The following is a 23,049-nucleotide window of genomic DNA, read 5'->3' as shown; positions in this document are numbered from 1 at the left end:
ATACAAAATGAAGTGAAAAAGTTGAGTTTATGAACTAAAATTGTATGATACTTTATTGGAAATGAAATAATTTTTCTAATTTGTTGGCAGAAATTTCTTCCAGACGGGAAATTTATATGAACAAAATTTAAACAATTTATGGCTTTCCATTTTATTAATTTATAGGTTACTGTAACAGTTCCTTCATTTCATTGTAATTTGAATGTTTTGTAAAATATGAATAGTAATTTAATATATATATCCAATAAAATTGTCATATAAATGATGTTTTTTTCTCCATGTGTTCCCTTTGCCAGAGAAGAAATTTCTTCTAACACTGTTTGTTTACAAAAAATACCCATCAAAAGCAGAATATTAGCATATGAAATTGCAGAATAAGGTATTTTCACAATAACAGCAAATTTTGACCTCTAAAAAGGACATTCTTGGATTTTCCTTTTTTATTTTGGACTCTCTTTTATGTAACATATTGTTAGCACAACTGTCTATTGTTGTAGATTACACGTTTCTCTCTAAATGTCTTTTGGTTATTTCTGTTGTTGGGTTAGTTGCTGTCTCATTGACGTTTACCTCAGATCTCCTTTTATTCATGCAGCACTTAATTTTCTGTGTGCACTGGTAGCTGACAAAAATTGTCATATAAATCTGATAGGCTAAGCTTTGACCGTTTTTCTTGGTATCAAATATAGTGGATTGATCTGATTATTTTCTGCTTATCGTCCAGTGGCAAATATTCCATGCATATTAAAGCCATTGTGTCAGAAATTCATGTCTAGTCTACTTAAACATTTTCTGGGTTTTGTTTTTGTATTTTTCTGAGTGAAGAAAAAAAGAATTCTATAGAAACGCAGACACGCACTTGCCTCAAATGTGTTTTCTGGAATAAAACCAATATGCAAGTTTAAACATTTACAGCTATTTCGTCTTAAGTTGGAATAAAGTGTCAGTTATTTCATAGCAAATTGATCTCATCCAGACTTGACTGTGCTGAAAAAAACTCAACATACTGCATAACAGAGCGCACTGGTTCCCGACAGTTGGATAGTATAAAAACAGGTACTTCCGATCTGAGCAACAGAGCAAACATGTCCCCCATCATAATTTCATATATTTATTTCATTATTCATGAGAAACATCCATCAAGGGTTCTACAGTGATCCCAAGAGGTGGAGCCTTTCATTTGATATCCATTTATTAACCACTTTCTTTTACTTCTGGACAAAATTACAGCTACGCGTAGGAACTATTTTGTTTAACATATGTACCGATTTCTTGTATGTTCTTTGTGACCGCACCAGAACTATATACCTTCTTGGTGTCAAGCAAATAAACAAAGTAATTAACGCACACACAGTGTTGGGAAATTAGCGCAGCTCTGCGTAAGTCTTATTAATTTTCTGGGGACAAATACAAATAAACAAAAACTAAACGAAGAGGCAAATGAACAAACAGAAAAAAAATCTCCTTCTTTCTTGAATATTTCTTTTCACATATCAACAAAAGTCAGACTCTTTTTTGAAACTCCACCCCTTGCACTGGTGTATATTTTAACTGAGAATCTTATAAAAAAAAAAACCCAGCGAATTTCATACCGTTCAGTTTTGTGTTGTTGGCTAGCTGTTTTATTGATGTATACCTTGCATCTCCTTTTATTCATATGAATGTTTTATGTGTCAAAAAGTTGTTGCCTTTTTACTAAACATTGAAAGTATTTCGCATTTTATGGGTGATGTTTATCATTTGAAAAATCTGTTTCAAGGCATCCCCCTTTTCTTATAAAAATAAAAATAAATACAAACAAACAAAAGTAAAACACAAAAAAAAAAAACCACAAAAAAATCATTTTCCAGGCATAAAACGTAACAAAACAAGCTTCGTCTTTCAGAGGTAAGCATACGATGTAAAGGGTTTGAAACCCTTATATAGTTCACAATTTGCAAAATTTCCTCAGAGAAGGTATTGGCAAACATCTGGATAGTTATATACGTACAAATGTAATATGAGACATTCGGGAATTCGGGCCACATAGGCGGAAATCTGTCGTCAGAGTCTGCATTAGAAACTAACATTATTATATATTGTCAATCGGCAGATTCAACGAAATGGCTATCTATAAATCTGACACGTTAGGTATGAAGTCTAACACAACAAAATGTATCTACCTAGAGAATTCTGGCGGAAACCACTTTATAACGTTGTTTAATCTGTAGTGTAGTGGTGAAGATAGCTATATACGTTTCGTTTTAGCACAAATTATGGTCATCACTGTCAAGGACAGTTTATACTTAGTAGTTAGTATAGACAGTCCCTGTCACTGTATATATCAGTACTGTTCAGTTTATGTCGTTTAATAATTAATTATATTCCTAGTTCTGCATGTTATTAAAAGTTAGATTCTCCAATAACTCCTTTAAATATGACAACTTTATCATTTGAACAGACAGATAAATTGACACTACAGAACGAGAGCATTTTAGACTTGTTAACGTTAACTCTACGGCCAAGAAATACCAGACGATTTTCTTCAATCGTGAATGTAAAAATAAGGAGAAGGGATATGATTTCCAAATAGACAAATATCCACCAGAGTTAAACTGACGTGGTAGTAAGCAATTATACGCCATTGTACGGCCTTCAACAATGAGAAAACCCCATACCATATAGTCGGCTATAAAATGCCCCGACAATATGTTTATTTTGAAATGTACAATATTTCTATATATATACAATGATTAGTTTGTTAACCATCTTCAGAAATCTACATAAAGTATTCTAACGTAATGACTAAATGTACTTGATTGATAAATGATTTTTTGATGAATAATAAAATGCTTCAACAATTAAACATTTCAATATTCTGTTCGAAATTTCACACTTGCAATTTTATTTGTAAAGAAGCGAACATGGAACATGAATTAAACAGAAGGAATCGGATTTGAGTTAGACCAGGTGCCTCGACGGGGAAATAATTTCCTGCAAGGAGTGCATCTTCCGTCAAATGATCCCAAACTTACACACAGTATGAAGTATTAGTAGTATACCGTATCAAGTATGACACTCAGTAATACAGTAGGTATGCCATCTAGTGATGAGTGTAACAACAAGGAACACCACAAAATCGGCCACAATGTCGAACATTTTGAGTCTATCACGAAAATACATATTGTGTTTCACTTCTATGGTAAATTAGATCTGCAAAATTTTAAGCGCACGTTAAACTAGTTTTACCCCAGCATTAAATACACCACCTGTACAATCACTGATTAGTTGTGTAATTTGATTAATCTGTAGATTTCTTATCGTTTAATCGAAATGACATTTACAAGGTTACTTAAATATTTATTAAAAAAAACTTCCTTCTTTGATTAGAAAAAAATATTAATATTTCTTCCGCGTACATATTTTCACAAACATATGTAGATTTAGTTAATGCCAATGAACAGCAAAGAGTACGTACAATTACCATATAACTTTGTAGTTTGATTCCCGACGACACATTAACCACCCTAATACCAAAGAGCAAGGAATGACCTGCAAGATGAATATAATTGGTAGTCTTGATCTTCATGCACGGACTGAGTGTTTCAGCTTATCGTTAAAAACCCTGCAACAACTGCATAAAATCAAGACCAGAAATAATTGCGTTGTTTCTGTTATAAATATTGTATTCCCTGAAATTAAATTATTGTACTTTTCCAAACGTATATTACATATAGCACATCAGTAGTTCAATATAAATGATACCATGTAACATGTTGAACTGAGAGCACAATAGCAGCTTATAATTCATATTCCTCTATTGACTTTTGTTAGATAGTTTAAATGATTTTTTTTCAATATCATCATGTTAATGTATGTACTTAAATTTGTTTTTCAAATTGATGACGACTTGCTATTACAGTGACAGACAATCATTTTTTTATTCTTCGCACGTTATTTAAAAACCCATTTAAAAACCAGCAGTGAAAAACAGTTTTATATTAAATAAAAATAACACTTAGCAAATTTGGTGCGGCCGACGCGCCTTTTAAATTTACCTCCATCAGCAACGCTGAAACAAAAACAAAAATAAAGCCTTGGATGCATAAGAACTTAGATACGTGAAGAGCTACATGATTCGTAAAAGTTACACGTCGAATAGAATAGCAAAATACATTTAAGGTCATTATAACCTTGCCTGAGGAAGTTAAAATATTGCTTTCTAAATAATTTTGAATTTATCAGTGGAGAATTTAATATGTTAAATTTGGAATTTGCTGATAAAATTGGAGGTCAAATATTAATTGTTCTTTACGTGAGTCATATCATGCATTGAGAGAATTTAAATAGTATATCTTTAAAATGACTATTAAAGTATTTTTTTGTTAGAATTATCAACGTTTGAAATTAAAAGAAAACCTATAAATACTTAACATTACGTACGTGACTGAAAACGAAACAGGGAAGGATACATCAAATTATTTATAGAAAAAAAGATTAAATCAAGTCCACTTTTATAACTTAAAGTATATTCAAACGTTTGTCATATACTAATCAGGGAAATACATTTTTAACCGGTTATTTACTCTTACGAAATACTTTCATCTTGGAGATTTCAATTTCATCAAGTAAATATTAACTTGACTGTGGTTTCTAGAACAGTTTGTACAAATTTCCAACCAGTTGAACTGTTTTGTTTTATAAAACAAATTGCAATTTGGTCAGTATTTTGAATAAACTGCAATAGGTAGAGAGCAACACGTACAGACAAGTCACAGTAAAAGAGTAAATATATGATGTTAGCAGAAAAAGCGTTGACAGAAGCACATTTTGGATCTTGTGTGCACGTTCCAAGCTATAACAACCCTATACATGATAAAACGGTAGCATTCAATCCTTATAATATCATTTTTGTGCTTCAACCATAAAACTACAAGTTATATGAAGTTTTTAGTTTGTTTTCAAGTGCATTGTTGTAACGTTGTCATAGGAAGCAAGAGCAACCATGAATTCTGCAATTGTTGAATTCTATTGGGAAATAAAATTGAATTTTGGAATGTCTTGCGATTCTTTTCTGTTTATTTAATTCAAGAATTGCAATAAAACATACATGTATTTTAAATCTATATATCTTTTGTTATCTCCAATTTGACATTTAAATCCGAGATGATGATCCGTTATGCACATCATCAGCTAGCGTTATACAACTGTGATAATTATCACTCGTATAGATACACCCCGATGTTTTGTTTGAGCGGATATAACTATTTCTTTCAATTTAATAATACAAAAATGAAAATGTTTTCGAACTTAAAAACCTAAATATTCTTAAAGGAAATCAGATTACATTTGGGTTTAATTTGTCAGTTTTTATTTTTTAGTTGATTCAATATTTGATATTCATTTATGTTGTGAAATATGTTGTTTTATTCTACATGTGATATCCTCAGTACAATCTAAGCATTCCATAGTAAAACATTATATTTGCTGGATGAGAGTAAAATATATTTCCTTGTTTAGGGTTATTCCCAGTTAAGTGTATGAGGGTATTTGAAATGAAAGCGATCACAAGAAGACAACAATTCGCTCTATATAGATAAAAGGTCAGTAAATTTAATTATTAAGATAAAAAAAAAAAGATAAAAAAAAAGCGTTCATCACAGTTATTTTTAGTTTCCGTTATTCAGCTGTTTCCACACATGATAATTAAGATGTCGAGAGAAGTTAACTGTTAAAGTAGTTACTTCTTCCTTTATGATAAGGGTCATTATAAAGTTCATAATTCGCTACAAAGACACGGTGTATGTATATTATTATACTTTAATAATGTCATGACAGCTTATGTACTTAACGGTATTAAATATCTCAGAATTTTGTTTTTCTTTTGTACTTTTCTTTCTTTTAAGAGTATCACAAAATTACTTTTCTTCTGTGAAAGATGCAAAAATAACTAATCCTTGAAGTTCGTTATTGTTTAACCCTTCAGTTAATAAAATTGTGTTTTATTCCGTAAATAAAGAATATGGAAAACCAAATGAAGGAAGAGGTATAATATTTAAAAAAAAAATAAGATATATTTTTCTTTATAGATCAGAACAATGTCAGTGTGAAATCGTCGATTATTTAAGTAATAATTTGCAATGTGATCAATGCATACACATATAAGAAAATAAGTGTACAATAGTTTTTCGAGTTTTAACTATAGAAGTGTAAATTTATCTTTCAAATATCAATTTGTAAAGATTAATGATATAATATATGGGTATCTCTATTACTTTTTTTCAGGAAAACGTGCGACTCGACCTTCAAAAAATAAATACAAGATTTTATAGGTTTTCTTGCATTTGCACACAACCTCTAGATCCTGTTTATATCCTTTTTGATCATACAGCTCTTCAACTGTGTCGGTTCTTATAAATCCTTGGCTTGTAAATATTTGGCTTTCTCTATTCATAATGAAGGTTATCCAGAAAAGTGTTTCGGACGCATCAAATTTTTAATGTGTTGTTTCGATTTTTTAACAAAGCAAACCTTTTGCTAAACGATATCTTAAAAGATTTTTTAGGAAGACTGTTACCAATTCTGACAATAAATTATTATCAAAATGACCATTTAATGTACAATCAGTCATTTTGGTCAACTGACATGTCAACAGTACAATTAATTTAATTTCCTTTTCAAGAGTGTTTCTTATTTCTGGCAATTTTAGGAACCAGACACTGGCTGTTATATTATACCCCTTCTTTTGTGAATGATTGCATATTTGTCCATCATCGACTCATTGTCAAAGCAATACTTGAAACTCGTAAAATGTCAATTAATCGTCTAATTGAAGACTTGACTTATGTCGGACTTATGATGTTTGACATTTTCGGATGAAAACCCCATCGTTGCCACCAAAAAGAAAATTACTGTGTTAACCGTTGGTTAATTTCAAGATTATTCCCGAATTACAAAAGAATTTTTTTTTATCAAAAGAAAAATATTGTGAAAATTCTCTCCTATATTGTCAGAGGTGGTGAATTATTTGTGTTGCTGAGTATATAGTTTTTCTTTTATCTAATGTCATTGCTATGAAACACACCATATATGAATTAAAAAAAACTCCAGCAGAAATATTGGACAGAATGACATCAAATAGGTATTTTCTGCAATTTTGTACCTTTTAGTAATATATATATATATTTACCTTTGTTTGCTGTATATGATAAAGCTTTTAATGCACAATTAATGGATTTTCCTGTATTACAAAATACGTCTTAAAATAAGGTCTAGTATTGCATACTTTTAAAGAGATTATATGCAACTATTTTGTTGTTTTATCTTGAATTGCCAGATGTTTTACTTCTACCATTAATAAAAATCACCAAAGAAACCAGGCGTATAACTCCGTACGCCAGATGCGTATTTCGTTTACAAATCTATCTTAAAGAATTAAAAATTTTAATTTTGTAAGTGACCACCGTTATTGTTACTGTTATGTAACTTTTGGATGTTCGCGTTATGTAACTAAAGAAAAATATGCTGTACATTTATGTAATGATGAGAAAAAAATCATACGTCGATTTATATATTTCGTAAAGTGTAGCCTGTTGACGAACACACTAGTATTTTTTGAGATTATTATCATGTTCTTAATTATACATTTAAACGAATTCGTTGTGTTAAACATTAATTTTGCAAAGGTCAATGTTAAATATCAATTAAACTATATGAAACACAAGTGATATAGTTTGAAATCTTTGCATTTGGTAAAATTTAATAAATCTCCAGTGTATGCAATTATTCATTAAGTTTGAGTTAAATGTTTTAGCACGAGTAGAACTCCAATGATGGCTGTTGCCTCTAAACAAATTACACGTGAGTATATATTAAAATATATTACCGACAAAATTTGGATCTGGCAATTTTAGTATTACATTGTTCGTTCTTAATAATTAAACATTAATTTCATTGCTAGGATACATTTATCTGTCATAGGTCTAATACTTCAAATGAAGTCATAATTGGTAATTCGTTTTGCATTAATGACTTTTTGGCGGGAACGAAAATGCCTCTCACTCATTCACATGAGAACAAAAAGGTCAATATTTCGATTTACTTAAGAAAAAAAAACATAATTTTATCTTACCATTCATAATATACTTTGATAAGATATATTTTTAAGAACTTAAAGAACATGTTAGTCGATTAGATTCTGACACTCGATCCATTGAATTTACCAACATTTGACAATGTTACAAAGCAAATGTCCAATTTGTTGCAAAAAGCTAATAGATTGAACACACTTGTAGTAAATCTACAGAAAACCACGCCCTTTGATGAGAATTATGGTCAAGATGGTTCTTCTGATCTTTTGAATGAAGATGTTTCTGTGTGTTTCTCAAATGTATTAGAGAGAAATGCACCCGGAAAGATAGATAATATACCATCTATAGAAAATTGTGAAGAAATTGAAGAAGATTATACCGAATATACACAAGACAATGAATGGTGTAGCGGTGACGACAATATCCATAACCTTTCCAACTATATGAATGGTAGAACAGTACAATTATTGACACACAATGCAATAAATAATGAATCCAATACCATCCATAACGAACCACTTGGAGCACAAAGCGATTCAAAAAACATTAATGAATTGAAAGGGGCTAGTTTTAACGTTAAAGTTCAACATTCTTCACTATTGAACAGCAGTGGTGAAGAAAATGTTGTAAACGGAAATGTTGTAAATGAGAATGAAACCGGACAATACAACCCATTATGTAAATTAAGCAAGGAAGTTGGTAATAAAGATTTGCCTAAGATTGATAATTGTAACATCTCTAATTCAAAAAGCAGTAGTCATAAAAATGAATCTGGATATAAAAGTAAGAGCATAAAAACACAAAACGACAACCGCATTAGCTTTCATTATAATCTGGAATGTTTTAAAGGAGATATAGATAAAATCTTTCGGAATATGGACTTTAAAAAAGAAGAATCGATTGTATCCAATATAAAACCGACAGCACACAATAGAGTTGATGTTAGACCGATGATGACGTCTGCGACATCGTAAGTATCAGTAAAAACTATCTTCAAAATACTCATTGTTACATATATTGCAATATACTTCTTTTGATTAAATTTGTTCGTCTTAAGTTATTATCATTTTTCTGCTACAATGATGTTTATTTTTAATAACATTTAATAACAAGGTACGCTCGAAAAGCAAAAATTTGAAAGCAAAAATTTGAACGTGTGATAGTAAAACTAGTATATTCTAACAAAATGTCAGGACACTCATCCTGTATTAAAAGATGTGAGAAGACGTTACTATTTAACAATTTGTATTTTTTTAATTATCTTTGATCAAATTAGCCTTTAGTTTCAGATACAAAATTATCTGATCCTATGTTTTATAATACAAATGATGCAAACAATGATTTTGTTTTCCATAAATTGAAACTGTTGCTAAACAGTTATGAACAATGTTTGGCCTATTTCATGTCGATAACTATATTTGGCATTGCCCGTGGTCATGTTTCTCTTATTCTGTTTATTACGTCGTTACACTCATTCCGTTGGATGTATACAATTAGTAACACATTGTGCTTGTGACCTAATACGATATATATGAGTCAGTAAAATACTGACCCTATATCATCATATTACTATTAGGTCACTAGCAGACTGTATAACAAATTTATTTAACCGACTATCTTAACATATGACATTTAGACTAATGACCTATCAAAGTGATCAAGTCTTCAATATAAAGAACCTACTTCCATTGGTATATACCAAAACAAATACCAAAAATAACAACCTGTTAGTTTTTAAAGTGTTTTCTGCATTTATTTCAATCGGTCATCATCAATTTCTCCATCTGTTGTTCAAGCGAAACGTTTCAGATTTTCCCTTAAGGTGGTACCCAACACCTTGACTAAAATTAATTTGGCTCGTCTAATTTTCATAAAATTTTGACAAAATATTTACTTTGACCCTTTGAAAAAAATATAAAAATTTCAAAAAACTTGAACCAATCACTTTCTCGGAAAAAATTGGTTGGATATAGAGCAGTTTGATATAGAGCAGTTTGACAAACACTCATTTTGATCATTGAGAAGCTTAATATTTCCTTAACAATACAACGTGATTAAAACGTTTAGCTGATTTTACAGAGTTATCTCCCTGTAGTGTTAGGTATCACCTTAACGCCGTGTTGTTTTTATAAAGGAACGTAACACCAATACTAATTGTGTATTAAAATAAACCACGCCTACTCACCCCATATTAAATAAACGCGTTCTCCACTCGGTCGCTTTTAACCAATCGTATTCATAAAATGTATAGGAGGTAAGATAATGATGTAATTTTAGAGTTGTAAGATTTGTTTCATTTGGTAGTTGTAGTGACCTTTCAACTAAGAGTGTTAGGTAACTACTTGTTTCCTAGATCGGTAATTCATTTCTTTTGTTTATCTTGTTTCTCTTGTTTCTTTGTTCGTTTTGTTTATTGTCTTTGTGCTTCATGGTAAAAAGATGAGTTTAACCCTTTGCAACTGGTTTTTACAATTAGTATAGCTGTTTTACCACCATCCCTGGTCGTGGGAAGTTTATGCATTCAAATGAATAACTAAATTCGTTATGTACTTGTCCCGTACCGTTAGTCAAACATTGGTAAATTAGTAGTTGCTGCTTGCAATATTTCATTTTAGTTTTATATATAAGCATAAACAAAAAATCATGGATTTTGAATTGACAGTTTATCTTGCCTTTTTTCTTTCATGATTGAAGGCTGTGTCCATGAAACGGTCCAAGTTGTCTTCAATATATTCTCGATATACAATGATATTATCGATCAGATAACGCTCAAGTCTTTGTCTGTTGAACTGTCGGATGTCTCTCTCTGATAGACGTACTGATTTGTAAGTTTTATAAACGAGTTGTTTTCGGGTCGTGTTGTATTGTTCTTGGGAATAGCTGGGTCTATGTTTTGAAGTTTGTAAAGTATTCCAGAAAGGGGTGACTAGTGGCAAGATAAATAATGTTTTTCAAGAATAGCCTCAAAATGATACGGGAAATACTATTTTACTCATTATGTCATGTGCATGAGCAAATACATGGTTTTTGTTGAGAAGCGTCGAAGTTAAATGAATTTATTTTATTGATAACTCTCGAAGGATTTAAACTTGGTTGTATTGAGAAGGTGCTCTAGACACCAGCATCGTAATATATAACTCAATCGCTCCTTTCACTTGAGAAAATAATAACAAAATATTCAAACACATCAAAAACATAAAAAAAAACAACCTTCAGCAAAAAAAACCAAATGGCATACAGATTGTTTTTTTGTTGTGCTGTTTGTACGTACACCACTGTCTAATGGTTAAAGGGAGGGTTGGGCGCTCACAAATATGTTTTACGCTGCTACATTCTTGAAGTGCTTGTATCAAGTTAGGAGCCTGTTCTCCAGTGATTGGCGTTGGTTCATATCTGTTATATTTGTTTTTTTGTAAATTTATTTGTTATAAATTAGACCGTTAGTGTTCTCGTTTGAATTGTTTCTCATTTGTCATGTCAGAGCCTATTATAGCCGACTTATTTGTTTATTTCTAACGAAAAAACTGTTTAGATTGTATTATGTATAAGTGCAAATCGAGAAATCGCCAAAGATGTTGCTGAGTGAAGATTGAGAAAACTTTTACAATGCTCTATATTGCTCTTTAATAGGAAATGGACTAGTAGCTCTTTTATTTGTTATAACTGTAAAATAATGAACATATGATCTTACATTAAGGTACAGTTTGTCCAGGCGATCACGAAGAAGAGAAAGAGATGAAGACATATTTGGGGAACGTAAGTAGGATATATAACTTATTTAACCAAAAACGAATTCGTGTAATGAAGAAAAATTGTATTAGTTCGCCTTCGCCTGTTTTCACCGAGGTATTTGTTTGTTCTTAATGCTGCGTTTGATTATTTGGTAATTTATGCTGATATATTTTATGACATTATATTTTTTATTGAAATTGTGTGAAATATTTGACGGATAATCGTTTAAGTTTCAGATGTCTCTTTTTCCATGGTCAAATAAATGCACTCATTAATCTTATTTGAAGGACTATTTAATAGTGATCAACCCAAAACTCCAAGAGAATGGTATCATTATTTCAGACAAGTGAAAGCTTATGGTAAGTGTTTTGAAATCAAATAATCTAAATCATAAATGGAGCTTATTCCAATTTAATCTTCGCTGCCAATTTTCTGGTTTGAACTTATATGAATAGGGAACTTATGTAAAAAAAAAGACTGAAGCTAATTAATTAAATTCAAGTTGTGTTCAATATAGTGTAATTTAAAATAACAAGCTTGTATATACCAATTCACCAAACAATTCACTGCTGCTTATTAGATAAGTAAAAATGTAAAAAGATTATTGAGTAACAATCACAGCTTTAACATTGCGCTTTTGAACAAGATTTTTACAAATATAATTGAGAATGGAAATGGGAAATGTCTAAGAGACAACAACCCGACCGACCAAAGAGCAGAAAACAGCCTAAGGCCACCAATGGGTCTACAATACAGCGAGAAAACCCCGCACTTGGAGGCGGGATTCAGCTGGTCCCTAAACAAAAAGTGTACTAGTTGTGAAGATTGCTTTAAACAGGCGCTACAGTCGTAATATTAAAAACAAACAAAATGTCGATATCTTTAGAAGTTTTTAGTGGGGTTCGTGTTGCTCAGTCTTTAGTTTTCTATGGTGCGTTTTATGTACTGTTGTTTGTCTGTTGGACTTTTGCTTCTTTTGCCATGGCGTTGTCAGTTAATTTTCGACTTATGAGTTTGAATGTCCCTTTGGTATCTTTCGCCTCTCCTTTAGAACTAACGACATGATTTGTCAGCAGGGATGGGTTCGATTACTTTAAAATGTAATCGATTAAATTACAATTACTTTGCTAATCTGATGTAATCGATTGTTGTACTCCTAAATTCAAATGTATTTGATTACATTAGATTACTTTTCTTTAAAGTAATCATTATTACCTTAAATTACTTATGATAACATTGTATACCGTGGTTTTGAAAATGGTTTTTTTTAAACATTTGATCCTCACATAAAAAAAAGCTTATCTCAGTGAAAAATTGTATTTTTGATATTTTATGTATAAACATGTTTTTTTATAAGAACGTAGAAAAGAAGTAGTGTAATATTTGTATTGTTTGATGACATAATTGTATATGACAGATTTAATTCGAAGATTCGATTCGATATTTTATTAAAGACTCACCACTTGTATAACATTATACATTCCAATATACATATACAACATTGCGTATAACATGAAAAATTGGATAACATATATAAAACATATTGTATATTAAAACTAACATCAGCTATATACAAATAAAAAAATTGTTCTTCTACATAAAATATTAAAGCAGGTTTTAGCAACTACCTGACATAGTTCTTCATTTCTGAATAAAAATATAAACTTTTCGTCAATAGACAAGTCATAAAATTGATCGTTATGTTTTACTGCTTCACTATACAATATATTTCGAAGGTCTCATATAAAGGACATAAAGTAAATACAGGTTTTTTTATCTTCAATTTCATTTTTACACATAAAACAACATCTTTCATTTATTGGTTTATTCTCATATCGTCCTGTTTCTATTTTAAGTGGCGCAACGCCACATATAAATTTGCATAATCATTTCTAAATTTAATAGACATATTTTGTTTTAAATATAACTCTGTACAATATTGTGATTTATATAGCTTATAAGTACGAAGCTTGTTACCATTACTCTGTGACAAAATTGTTGTTTGCCATTCTGCAATATATTTATTAAATAAAACATCTTCAATTTGTATAACAATATTCTTATGCAGCACACTATCAATACTAGTATACAAATCAAAATTACAATCTTTAAGTTTTTTCATGACTCTATTACACCAGTTTTTTCTTATTATTTACAGCATTTGTATGTGACCATTTGAAAACTTTATAATTTATTCTGTCATTGGTCATGACACTTCATCTTGCCCAGTGCCTAAAGACACATGTGCATTGTTTTACACTAGGTGGTCTCCAGCCCATGTCCCCGTCAATTGCATCATTTGGTGTATACTTGCCAACGCCCATAAAAAACCTGATAGCTCTGTTCTGAACAGCGTTGATACAAGAAAAAGAACGAGTGCCCCAAATGGATGCACCGTAGCTTATGACTGACCAGACCAGAGTATCAAATAATGTTTCAAAGGTACTGTGCTGGAAACCACCATGTGCTTTACATTTAACAATTAATAAACTTAGAGCTCGACTTGCAGACCTTGCTTCAGCTTTAGCCATCTCATTATAATCGAGATATTCTGTCAACAGTAGACCCAGATATTGGTAACAAGATACTATTTGTACTGTATTATTATTTAACAAAACAGGTTTAGATGTTTGTTGAACCGAAGGGTTCCTTAAATTGACAACTTTAGTTTTATCTAAGTTCACATTCATACAATTGGTACACACCAATTACTTACTACATCTTATAGAGTCTTTAAATTATTTTCATTTTCAGCAATAAATACAATGTCATCAGCATATAAAAGTATACCAACTTTTTCATCATAAATGTCTACACCAATGTCTAGTGCTTTTATTACATCAATCAAACTATTAATAGACATATTGAACATAACAGGCGATAATACACATCCTTGTTTTAAACCCGAATTAACGCTAAACCAGTCTGTCATATTGCCATGAAGTTTAATACAACATTTTACATGTGAATATATAGCTTTCAATGTACATAACAATTGTACTAATCCCTAAATCATCAAATTTAGTAAACACTAATTTTCTTTTAACAGTATCATACGCTTTTTTACAATCTATGAAAGCTGTGAATGTTGATAACTTTTTCAGTTTTGTAGTTTCAATAATTGAAGTTAATGTACTTAGATGGTCAATGGTACTTCTACCTTTACGGAAGCCATTTTGCTCGTCATGAATAATATCTCTTTGTTCTAACCAATACTCTAATCTATCATTCAGTATACTGCAATATAATTTATATACACATGGAGCTAAAGTTATGCCCCTGTATGATAAAGGATCTCGTGGATCTGAAGTTAAAGACTTAAGAATTGGGTTTATAATACTTTTACCCCATACAGAAGGAATTATTCCATACTTGAAACAAATATTAAATAACTTATGCAGAATTAACGTCAATGCATTATTTCTAAATAATTCTACTGTCAACTGATCAATACCTGGTGACTTGCCATTTTTACTTTTAGCAACAGCATTTACTACTTCTTCAAACAATATTTCCCTATCTAAAAAATCATCTGGAATATTAATATTAACATTAGTGTCAATGGTCTGATTATTACAATTTAATAATTAATCAAAACAGTTTTTCCATTTATTTAACACATTGCTTGTTTCTGTACTAGTTGTCCCATCGTCTAGTGTCACTTCCATCGGTATAGATTTCTGTCGTTCATTTCCAACGCCAACTTTACCAATCTTCTTCCAGAACTCTCGAGGATCCCGTTGTTGGTCATCTAGAAGTTGCTCCTGACTGCGGTACCAAAACTGACGTTTAGCTTTCTGACTGCTTTTGTCAAACAATTTCCGTTTTTCCACAAATATATGGCGTAAATCCTTCTTGCATCCGCTATGACACTTGTGCCACGCACGCTCGGCTTTACATACATCGTTCCAAAGGAGTGTTAAGCTGTCGTTCCACCAAGATTTTTTCATACGTCTCCTTTTGTTACTTTTGCCATCATATATATTAGTTTAACGTTTATTTAGCTTTAAATCCATTTCAAAATGTACAATTTTAACAAAATCTTCATATTAATTGTCTAAATTTATCTGGTTTATTTCAGATTCCTCTAATTCAGCGATAAATGTGTTAAGTTTAGAAATTGTTTCATTGTCGGACATCCAATCGTTCGGAATACTCCGTGTGTCGTATTTAACTGATCTTACAATACCGTTATCTGTCAATTGTTCGGACACGGTTTGTTGAACATCATAACCAGGTGTGACAAATGTCCAGCATAACAAAGAATGATCCGGTATATGTTTGGGGTCATAAGAGCCTACGGCTGCATTTTCTTCAATTAATGTTCTTGCTCGAATGAATTAAAAGTTTTGAAAAAATGACAGTTTCTCATAAGGTACAACGCAATAGTCAAAGGCCGATGGTCCTCTTGTTGACACAAACGTAAAGTCATTGTTGATAAGATTTCGGCCATTTAAAATACAACAATTTATATTGCTAAAAAATTCACAAAACAAGTCGCCGTAACTATTTGGTGTAAAATCTACAACATTACGTTCTGGTAAAAAGTCAATTCCTTGTATATAATCCTCGAATGTAAATGTCTCTATGCTTTCTCTGTTCAAGGAATAACAGTGTTTTTTTTAATATTTTATCCCATATTTAAAAGACATTTTCAATAAAGAAAAAGAAATTAACAAAGAGTGATTATTTAATGATCAGGTAGCCTTTTTGTCTGTGTGGATATAATTGACACTTGGATGTGTTTTTACAGGTGTTCGTCACTACTTCAAATTTTATAACAAACAATAGGTGAGCTTGGGTAATTAAAATAAATTCTTTTGATTGGAATAATCAACAAATTTGTATACAATTTATTTTTTGTTATATACATGATTGTAAAATTTATAAATCTATACACATGTATTAAGAAAACACATAATAGAAAATAATGGAATTTTTGTTATAATTAAATTGAGAAAAAATAGTTGGTTCTAAATTCCATTATCATTAAAAGTCAAACATCAAATTCAATTTCAAGAGAAAAATTGGCACTTAACCTTAACAGTCCGAGAATTGTCTGCAACCCAAGGGAACAACAATAAATTTTAAAGCACACATCTTATATCACAAGGGCTGAATCTCAAAATGAAACGTTTAATCATAGTGATCATAAGTTTGAGAATTTTGTTAGTTATGCTTGCAATAAATAAAAACTTATATATACAATTTGTAATCAGCAGGTAATCATTTAAATGTAATCTTAAAGTAATCACAATTGCACATGTTTTTTGCATTGTAATCGATTACATTATGATTACTTGTAATCAGAAAATACATGATAACTGGTTACATATGATTACACTGCAAAATGAAATCGATTACATTATGATTACTTGTAATCAGAAAATGCATGATAACTGGTTACATATGATTACACTGCAAAATGTAATCGATTACAGCTGATTACGATTACATCATGCCTGTTTGTCAGTTGTTTAAATACAATGAATTGAAAGTGAAACAATAATGCAGTAATACGCGAGTTTTGAAGAATTATTTAGAAATAATTTTTTGTCTAAATATGAAGATCTTGCTTTCTTATTTTAAGCTTCAGCTAGAGTAAGATCGAGAGAAGTCGAAGAGGGAAATAGACATGATGTTATTTTGGTAATAGATACATCTGAACGTATGTCAGAGTATTTTCAAGAGTTGAAATCAGCTGCTATACGTTATGTTTATGGTGAGTTGAAATAAATAACAGAAAAAGCGGAATTTAAATTAAGTACAATAAAATAAAAAGCAGAAAACCAAATCCTAAACACTAAATAGTATTTGTTGAAATAGGATAAGTTCATTTAATGTCATTTTATATAATCCATAGTCAACTTTTACGAACGCCATTACGAGTTGGAATATCAGTTTCACATATGACGACAGATATGTTCCAATTGTTTTAACCACAATCTTGTTCTCTTTCCCTCAAATGTGACCTCAGAATTGGACTTTTCACCGGCACTTACGTGAGTAACTAAATCCATGCCACATGCAAAGGATGATCTACTTCCGAAGCACTTGAGATCACCCCGATTTTTGGTGTGGTTCGTGTTGGTCAGACAATAGCTTTCGATATTGTGTTTTGTATATTGTTGTTTGTCTTTTGATTGTTTTTCATTTTTTTACCTTGACATTGTCAATTCCTTTTTCGACATATTAATTTGAAATTTCCTTTGGTATCTTGTGCCTCTTATTAACCGGCCGACTCGCACGGTCTCGCTCCCTTTGGAGTTCGGGCGGTTCCCTTAGTGTTTGTTTGTTACCTTGAGCTGTTACTTCCTAATTTTTGTACCAGATTTGAATACCCGTAGACTACTGTCACCTTACTAAGCATGTACTAAACAATAGAGAAATAAAACGACATGTTGATTTTTGATGTACTAGTATGTGAGGTGTCATTTTTATGTATGTAATCTTAACCTGTATATTGGATTTGACAAAACAAGTAAAAAACCTCAAATCAAAGAAAGACAAACAAGACGGCAAAAAGGAAAAATAGCAAGCAAACAAAACACTGAGATGAATTTCATCAAAGGTGATCTGGAAGGGTACGTACTTTTCTGCTTCACCAGTGACAACCATCGTGTTGCTAAAGGACATTTTAAATTTGATGGTTTACATTTTCATCAACATAAAATCTATTTCACTTCTCATTGATTGATTAATTTGGTCTCTTGAACTGTTCAGACATGTCTACAGAAATGATATATAAACGTTTTATAAACAGCTGAATAAAGATGAAAGCGTTCACAATATCAGAACTACTAATATTCTTTACAGGAATTGAACAATATGTAAAACGACATGAAGACTGTTGCGGGATGGAAATTGGCATTGGTTTAGCAGTTTTTGGACAACAAACAAGACTTATACAAGACGCAACAACTGATAATTATGAATTAGTTGTGGAATTGATTGGTAATATCAATTACATATTCAAAATATATTAATAAATTGAATGTCGATGCATTGTTCAAAAGGTAGTTTGATGAACACATTTGTTTTTGTGTTGCAACTGAAAGGATAAAAGATGTTGTACTTTTTTAAGTTTGACCATGCATACTATTCTGTTAAATTATTTGTTCGCCATTGTGTTTAATTGTTTTTGGCTTAAACATAACAAAATATGTGTTGCAAAGTTGGTTTTAAGAATAAAATGCAAATTAGACAACTATACGACCAATTGTTTAATCAAGCAAAACTTCCATTGTTTTAAAGAATTATACTTAATTTCATAATTGCGGTTTATCTTGACAAAATAAACTGTCTTGAACAAACTATTCCCTGGCATTTAAGCTCGAAGAAATGAACAATTCTTAACTTTCTGCCTTTCATTGTTTTGTTTGGTTATGACTTCGGTAGCTTTAATTTTCAAATTTGTAATACGTTTATACATCATACTGTTTTATTTTGTTGCTTAAAAGTAAACAGGAAGCTACAGTTTACACGAATCTCTTCAACATCAGCTTTTCAATGTCTGAATCACTTGACAGATATTATTTGCCGAAATTCGCAGTAAAATTTGTACCGTTTATTTTATTGTCTTAAAATAATGACGGTGTTATTATTATTATTTAATCAATAACAATATTTAATCAATAATAATATTTAATCAATAACAATATTTAAATAATGATGATATTTATTTTATTCATGCCAAAGAAAAGCTAAGGCCAGGTGGAGATGCACCTTTCTTAGCAGGACTTCTAATGGGTTACGCTGGTGTTTCGTCGTGTAAGTATAAATTGTTTAAGTGTAAATTTGATTTTAATATAAACTAGGAATTAGTTTCAGGATATCAATCTGTCTTTCTAGACTTGCACTATATTGTTTATTATTCCAAATCATCAAGTTGATAATTTCGAAATCACAATTTGGACCAATTTGTGATATTACGAAATTCGAAATCATAAATTGGCATTAATATCTATTACATTTTACTAAACATTGCATTTTTTTCTGTAATTGCTGTAACATTGTATCAATGTGTTTGGTCATTTTTTTTATTGTGTATGCCGCTGCTTAGAGATGATTCTGAAACACAAAGGTTAACGACATCATTAGTCCTTTGGATTCAATATTATACCTGGTATACAATTTTTCAGAGATTTTGTGGTTACAGGTGAACCACGACTTAACTTAATATTCAACGAAGAACAAAGGAGTAGGTCCGGTAAGACCCCTTTTTGGCCCCAAAGAATAACCGTTTTACAAAATTGTTAAAATGTAAACTTTTAGTTATTTATTGGACAGTTGAATGCTTCTGCTACATAAATATGGGCTGTTTTTGACAATACAATGCACATATATCGGGTTGTAGCACCATTAAGTCATGCGAAATTACTGAAAACTTCAAAATTCTATCATTTTAGTTAAATTTTATACAGTTTCCGTGTAAAACGAAAGTGGCCGCATTCGTGTTCATCCTTAATATTGAAATGTAAGTTGTATTTTATGATAATACATAACATATATAAAGGTTGTGGATGAACACAGATGCGGCCACTTTCATTTTTGACAAAAACCATCTGAAAAGTGACGTTTTTTGGCATATTTTAGAGATTTCTCATATTTGAGCTTGAATCGGATCGTTTTTAATGACTAAATTAGTTAAAATCTTTCACAAAAACTAATTGAATCAAGTGAAATAGACACTTAAGTGTTTAAAAAGTGGTCAAAATCTTTCGTCAGATGAAACTGAAATTTGAGGCCAAAATGAGTCCTTACCGGACCTACTCCTTAGGTATAGGCTTATATGCGAACTTTGGTAAAACCACGAAATCAAACATCCAAGACACATTTTTGTTTCTATCCCCTAAATATTGACACTACGAAAATTTGTAAATTTACGTCAACTGCATTTAAGTCCTTAACAGTAATTTTTTTTCTGACCGTCATCTGAAATTTCAGTTAAAGTTTTCTGAATAGTATACACTTTAAAATACGAAAAGAAACCTCATTATGATCATCAAGTACTGTTTTGTAAAGCTTTTTGAATAACTTAACAGCAATACTTCCTCGAAAGAACCCTTTAACACTAATTAGTCGTTCAGTCGTTGAACTGACCATTTACGGACATTTTAATCCATGATTTGAATCAAGTTGTGAAGAATTTCGAGACCCCTATGTATAATTTAATTGGATTTAGTAAAAGCGTAATTGTCATTAAGTTTTGGATATAATCAACTGAAGTAATTCTTCTGATTTGACGCCGTCATAATTGGATCAGCTATATCTTCTTTTTTATGAACATGAATTTTTTTTTATGATTGTTGAAGATTCTTATTTTTTTTTTTATCTATCTTTAAGGTATAATCTAAATATTTCGTGGTATGAAGTTCTCTTTCACAGTTGTGCAATTTAAATATAAGGAGGCATGTTTTCGACGATAAATACGATAATAATACAATAAAGAGGCTGTAGGTAATAATAGTATAAAAAAAAATTCATGTAAAATTCAAATCAACAATTTCTTTAGCCTTATTTTACTTTGGTTATAAAGACGTGATCAGCCTTAATTTTTTTTAAATGTATATTTTGACGATGCAATTATAGTTTTAAAGAAAAATGCTATTAATTACAAAATGTTCCTTAAAACGAGTGAACACCTACCTTGATTAATTAATATTTTTGTTAATAGGCGAAGTCTATTTGTTGAACAACTAATGGGGCAATGCATTATTAATATGTAAATTATAAAATATTACCACTGAAGAAAATTTGAAAAAAAACCAAACTGTCAGACCGAAAAATATTCGTTTGATATGTTTAAGCGATATGATATGTAGAACTCAATAGCCAGTCAACGGGTGTGTATTTAGTCTTATCACGCCTCGATGAAATCGCGGAGACAGGACCTTCGAGAATATCGTAAATATCGGCGACAATATTTAAAGTTTACGGTTAGGTCAATTTTAGGGAAAACATATGGTGATTCAATAATATTTGTAGTTGTATCGCATTGACAGATATCAGTCCCCTCCATTTTATGTGTTTAACAGTATACGTCTATTAAAAAGGTTAATGTGACCTTACTAGCAGAAAAGGACAAGGTATGATAAGAGGCGTTTTTGGCCCCCTTCCCAAATAAGTTTATATATACATCATTGATAGCCTTAGTATAGAAACTATTCAAAACTATGATTTTTTTATGTTCCGGTAAAAGGAAGGTTGCCTAGCAACGGTTTTAATAAATAGCCAAATTATCACATATGCATGGCTTTCCCATTACACATTAGCATAATTCAAAATAATATTGTTTGTTTAACACTAACTTGAGTTTGCAAATGAAAAGTCACTTCAATTTCAGTTTAAAAAAATGCTTAGCAACAACCTAACAACAAAAATTTTGCCTAGCAACGGTTCAAAATTTGTCATTTCGGCCATATGAGGTATACATATAGCAACATTTAAAGATTTAGCTACTGTAAATGATTTTTCTTTCATACATATGATGTCTGAGTCATCATTATTTTTTTCAAGAAAATGAAATTGACCATAGCAACATAAAAGTTGCTTAGCAACAGCCTAAAAAGATAGAAATTAAATTGAACTACAAAAAAAAACCTTTTGATTGTAAAAATTAGAGTAAAATTAGGTTAGTAAGATTGGTTAATACATGCAAGAATAACTAGCAGTAAGAAATGAAAGCAATTTAGTCAATTGTCTATCATGCTGATAAAAAGATTAGCAACCAAAATAGTGCTTAGCAACGGTTAAATAATGTTGTTGTTTTTTTGTAAACCGAAGTAGGTTTTTGGCATTATTATTTTATCTTGATGATGTAAATATTAAATCATATGCTGTTACCAAAACGAGGGCTGAGATCTCAAAAAAAAATGTTTAACCCCGCCGCATTTTTGCGCATGTCCCAAGTCAGGAGCCTCTGACCTTTGTTAGTGTTGTATGATTTTTAATTTTAGTTTCTTGTGTATAATTCGGAGTTTAGTATGACGTCAACTATTACTGGACTAGTATACATATTTGTTTGGGGGCCAGCTGAAAGATGCCTCAGGGTGCGGAAGTTTCTCGCATCATTAAAGACCAATTGGTGGCCTTCGGTTGTTGTCTGCTCTTTGGTCGGGTTGTTGTCTCTTTGACACATTCCCCATTTCATTCTCAATTTTAGTATTAAATAAAAGATAGCTATCAAGGAATTGGTCGGTTTATTAAAAAAAAAGGATAAATACAAATCATATTGTCACATAATAAT

The 23,049-nt window shown here is 30.8% G+C and overlaps 1 protein-coding gene across 2 annotated transcripts in view; it reads left to right on the top strand.

The window, feature by feature from the left end:
- Positions 1-5,527: 5,527 nt before the first annotated feature.
- The window catches only part of LOC143072047 (uncharacterized), a 51,686-nt gene continuing 34,164 nt past the window's right edge, over positions 5,528-23,049 (top strand). The window contains exons 1-8 of one of the 2 annotated variants that reach the window (XM_076246828.1): positions 5,528-5,582; positions 7,793-7,839; positions 8,274-9,039; positions 11,767-11,825; positions 12,089-12,160; positions 17,392-17,523; positions 18,618-18,755; positions 19,500-19,571. In XM_076246828.1, the coding sequence (XP_076102943.1) occupies positions 7,809-7,839; positions 8,274-9,039; positions 11,767-11,825; positions 12,089-12,160; positions 17,392-17,523; positions 18,618-18,755; positions 19,500-19,571 (1,270 nt within the window). In that variant the 5' untranslated portion in view covers positions 5,528-5,582; positions 7,793-7,808. Of the gene's footprint in view, positions 5,583-7,780; positions 7,840-8,273; positions 9,040-11,766; positions 11,826-12,088; positions 12,161-17,391; positions 17,524-18,617; positions 18,756-19,499; positions 19,572-23,049 lie in introns of those variants that run through there. The other variant, XM_076246829.1, reaches the window with a different exon arrangement.

The sequence above is a fragment of the Mytilus galloprovincialis genome, chromosome 4 (genome assembly GCF_965363235.1).
Source record: "Mytilus galloprovincialis chromosome 4, xbMytGall1.hap1.1, whole genome shotgun sequence".
In the NCBI taxonomy this organism is placed as follows: Eukaryota; Metazoa; Mollusca; class Bivalvia; order Mytilida; family Mytilidae; genus Mytilus; species Mytilus galloprovincialis.
Note: the sequence above shows the minus strand (reverse complement) of the source record. Positions and strands in the feature narration are given on the sequence as shown.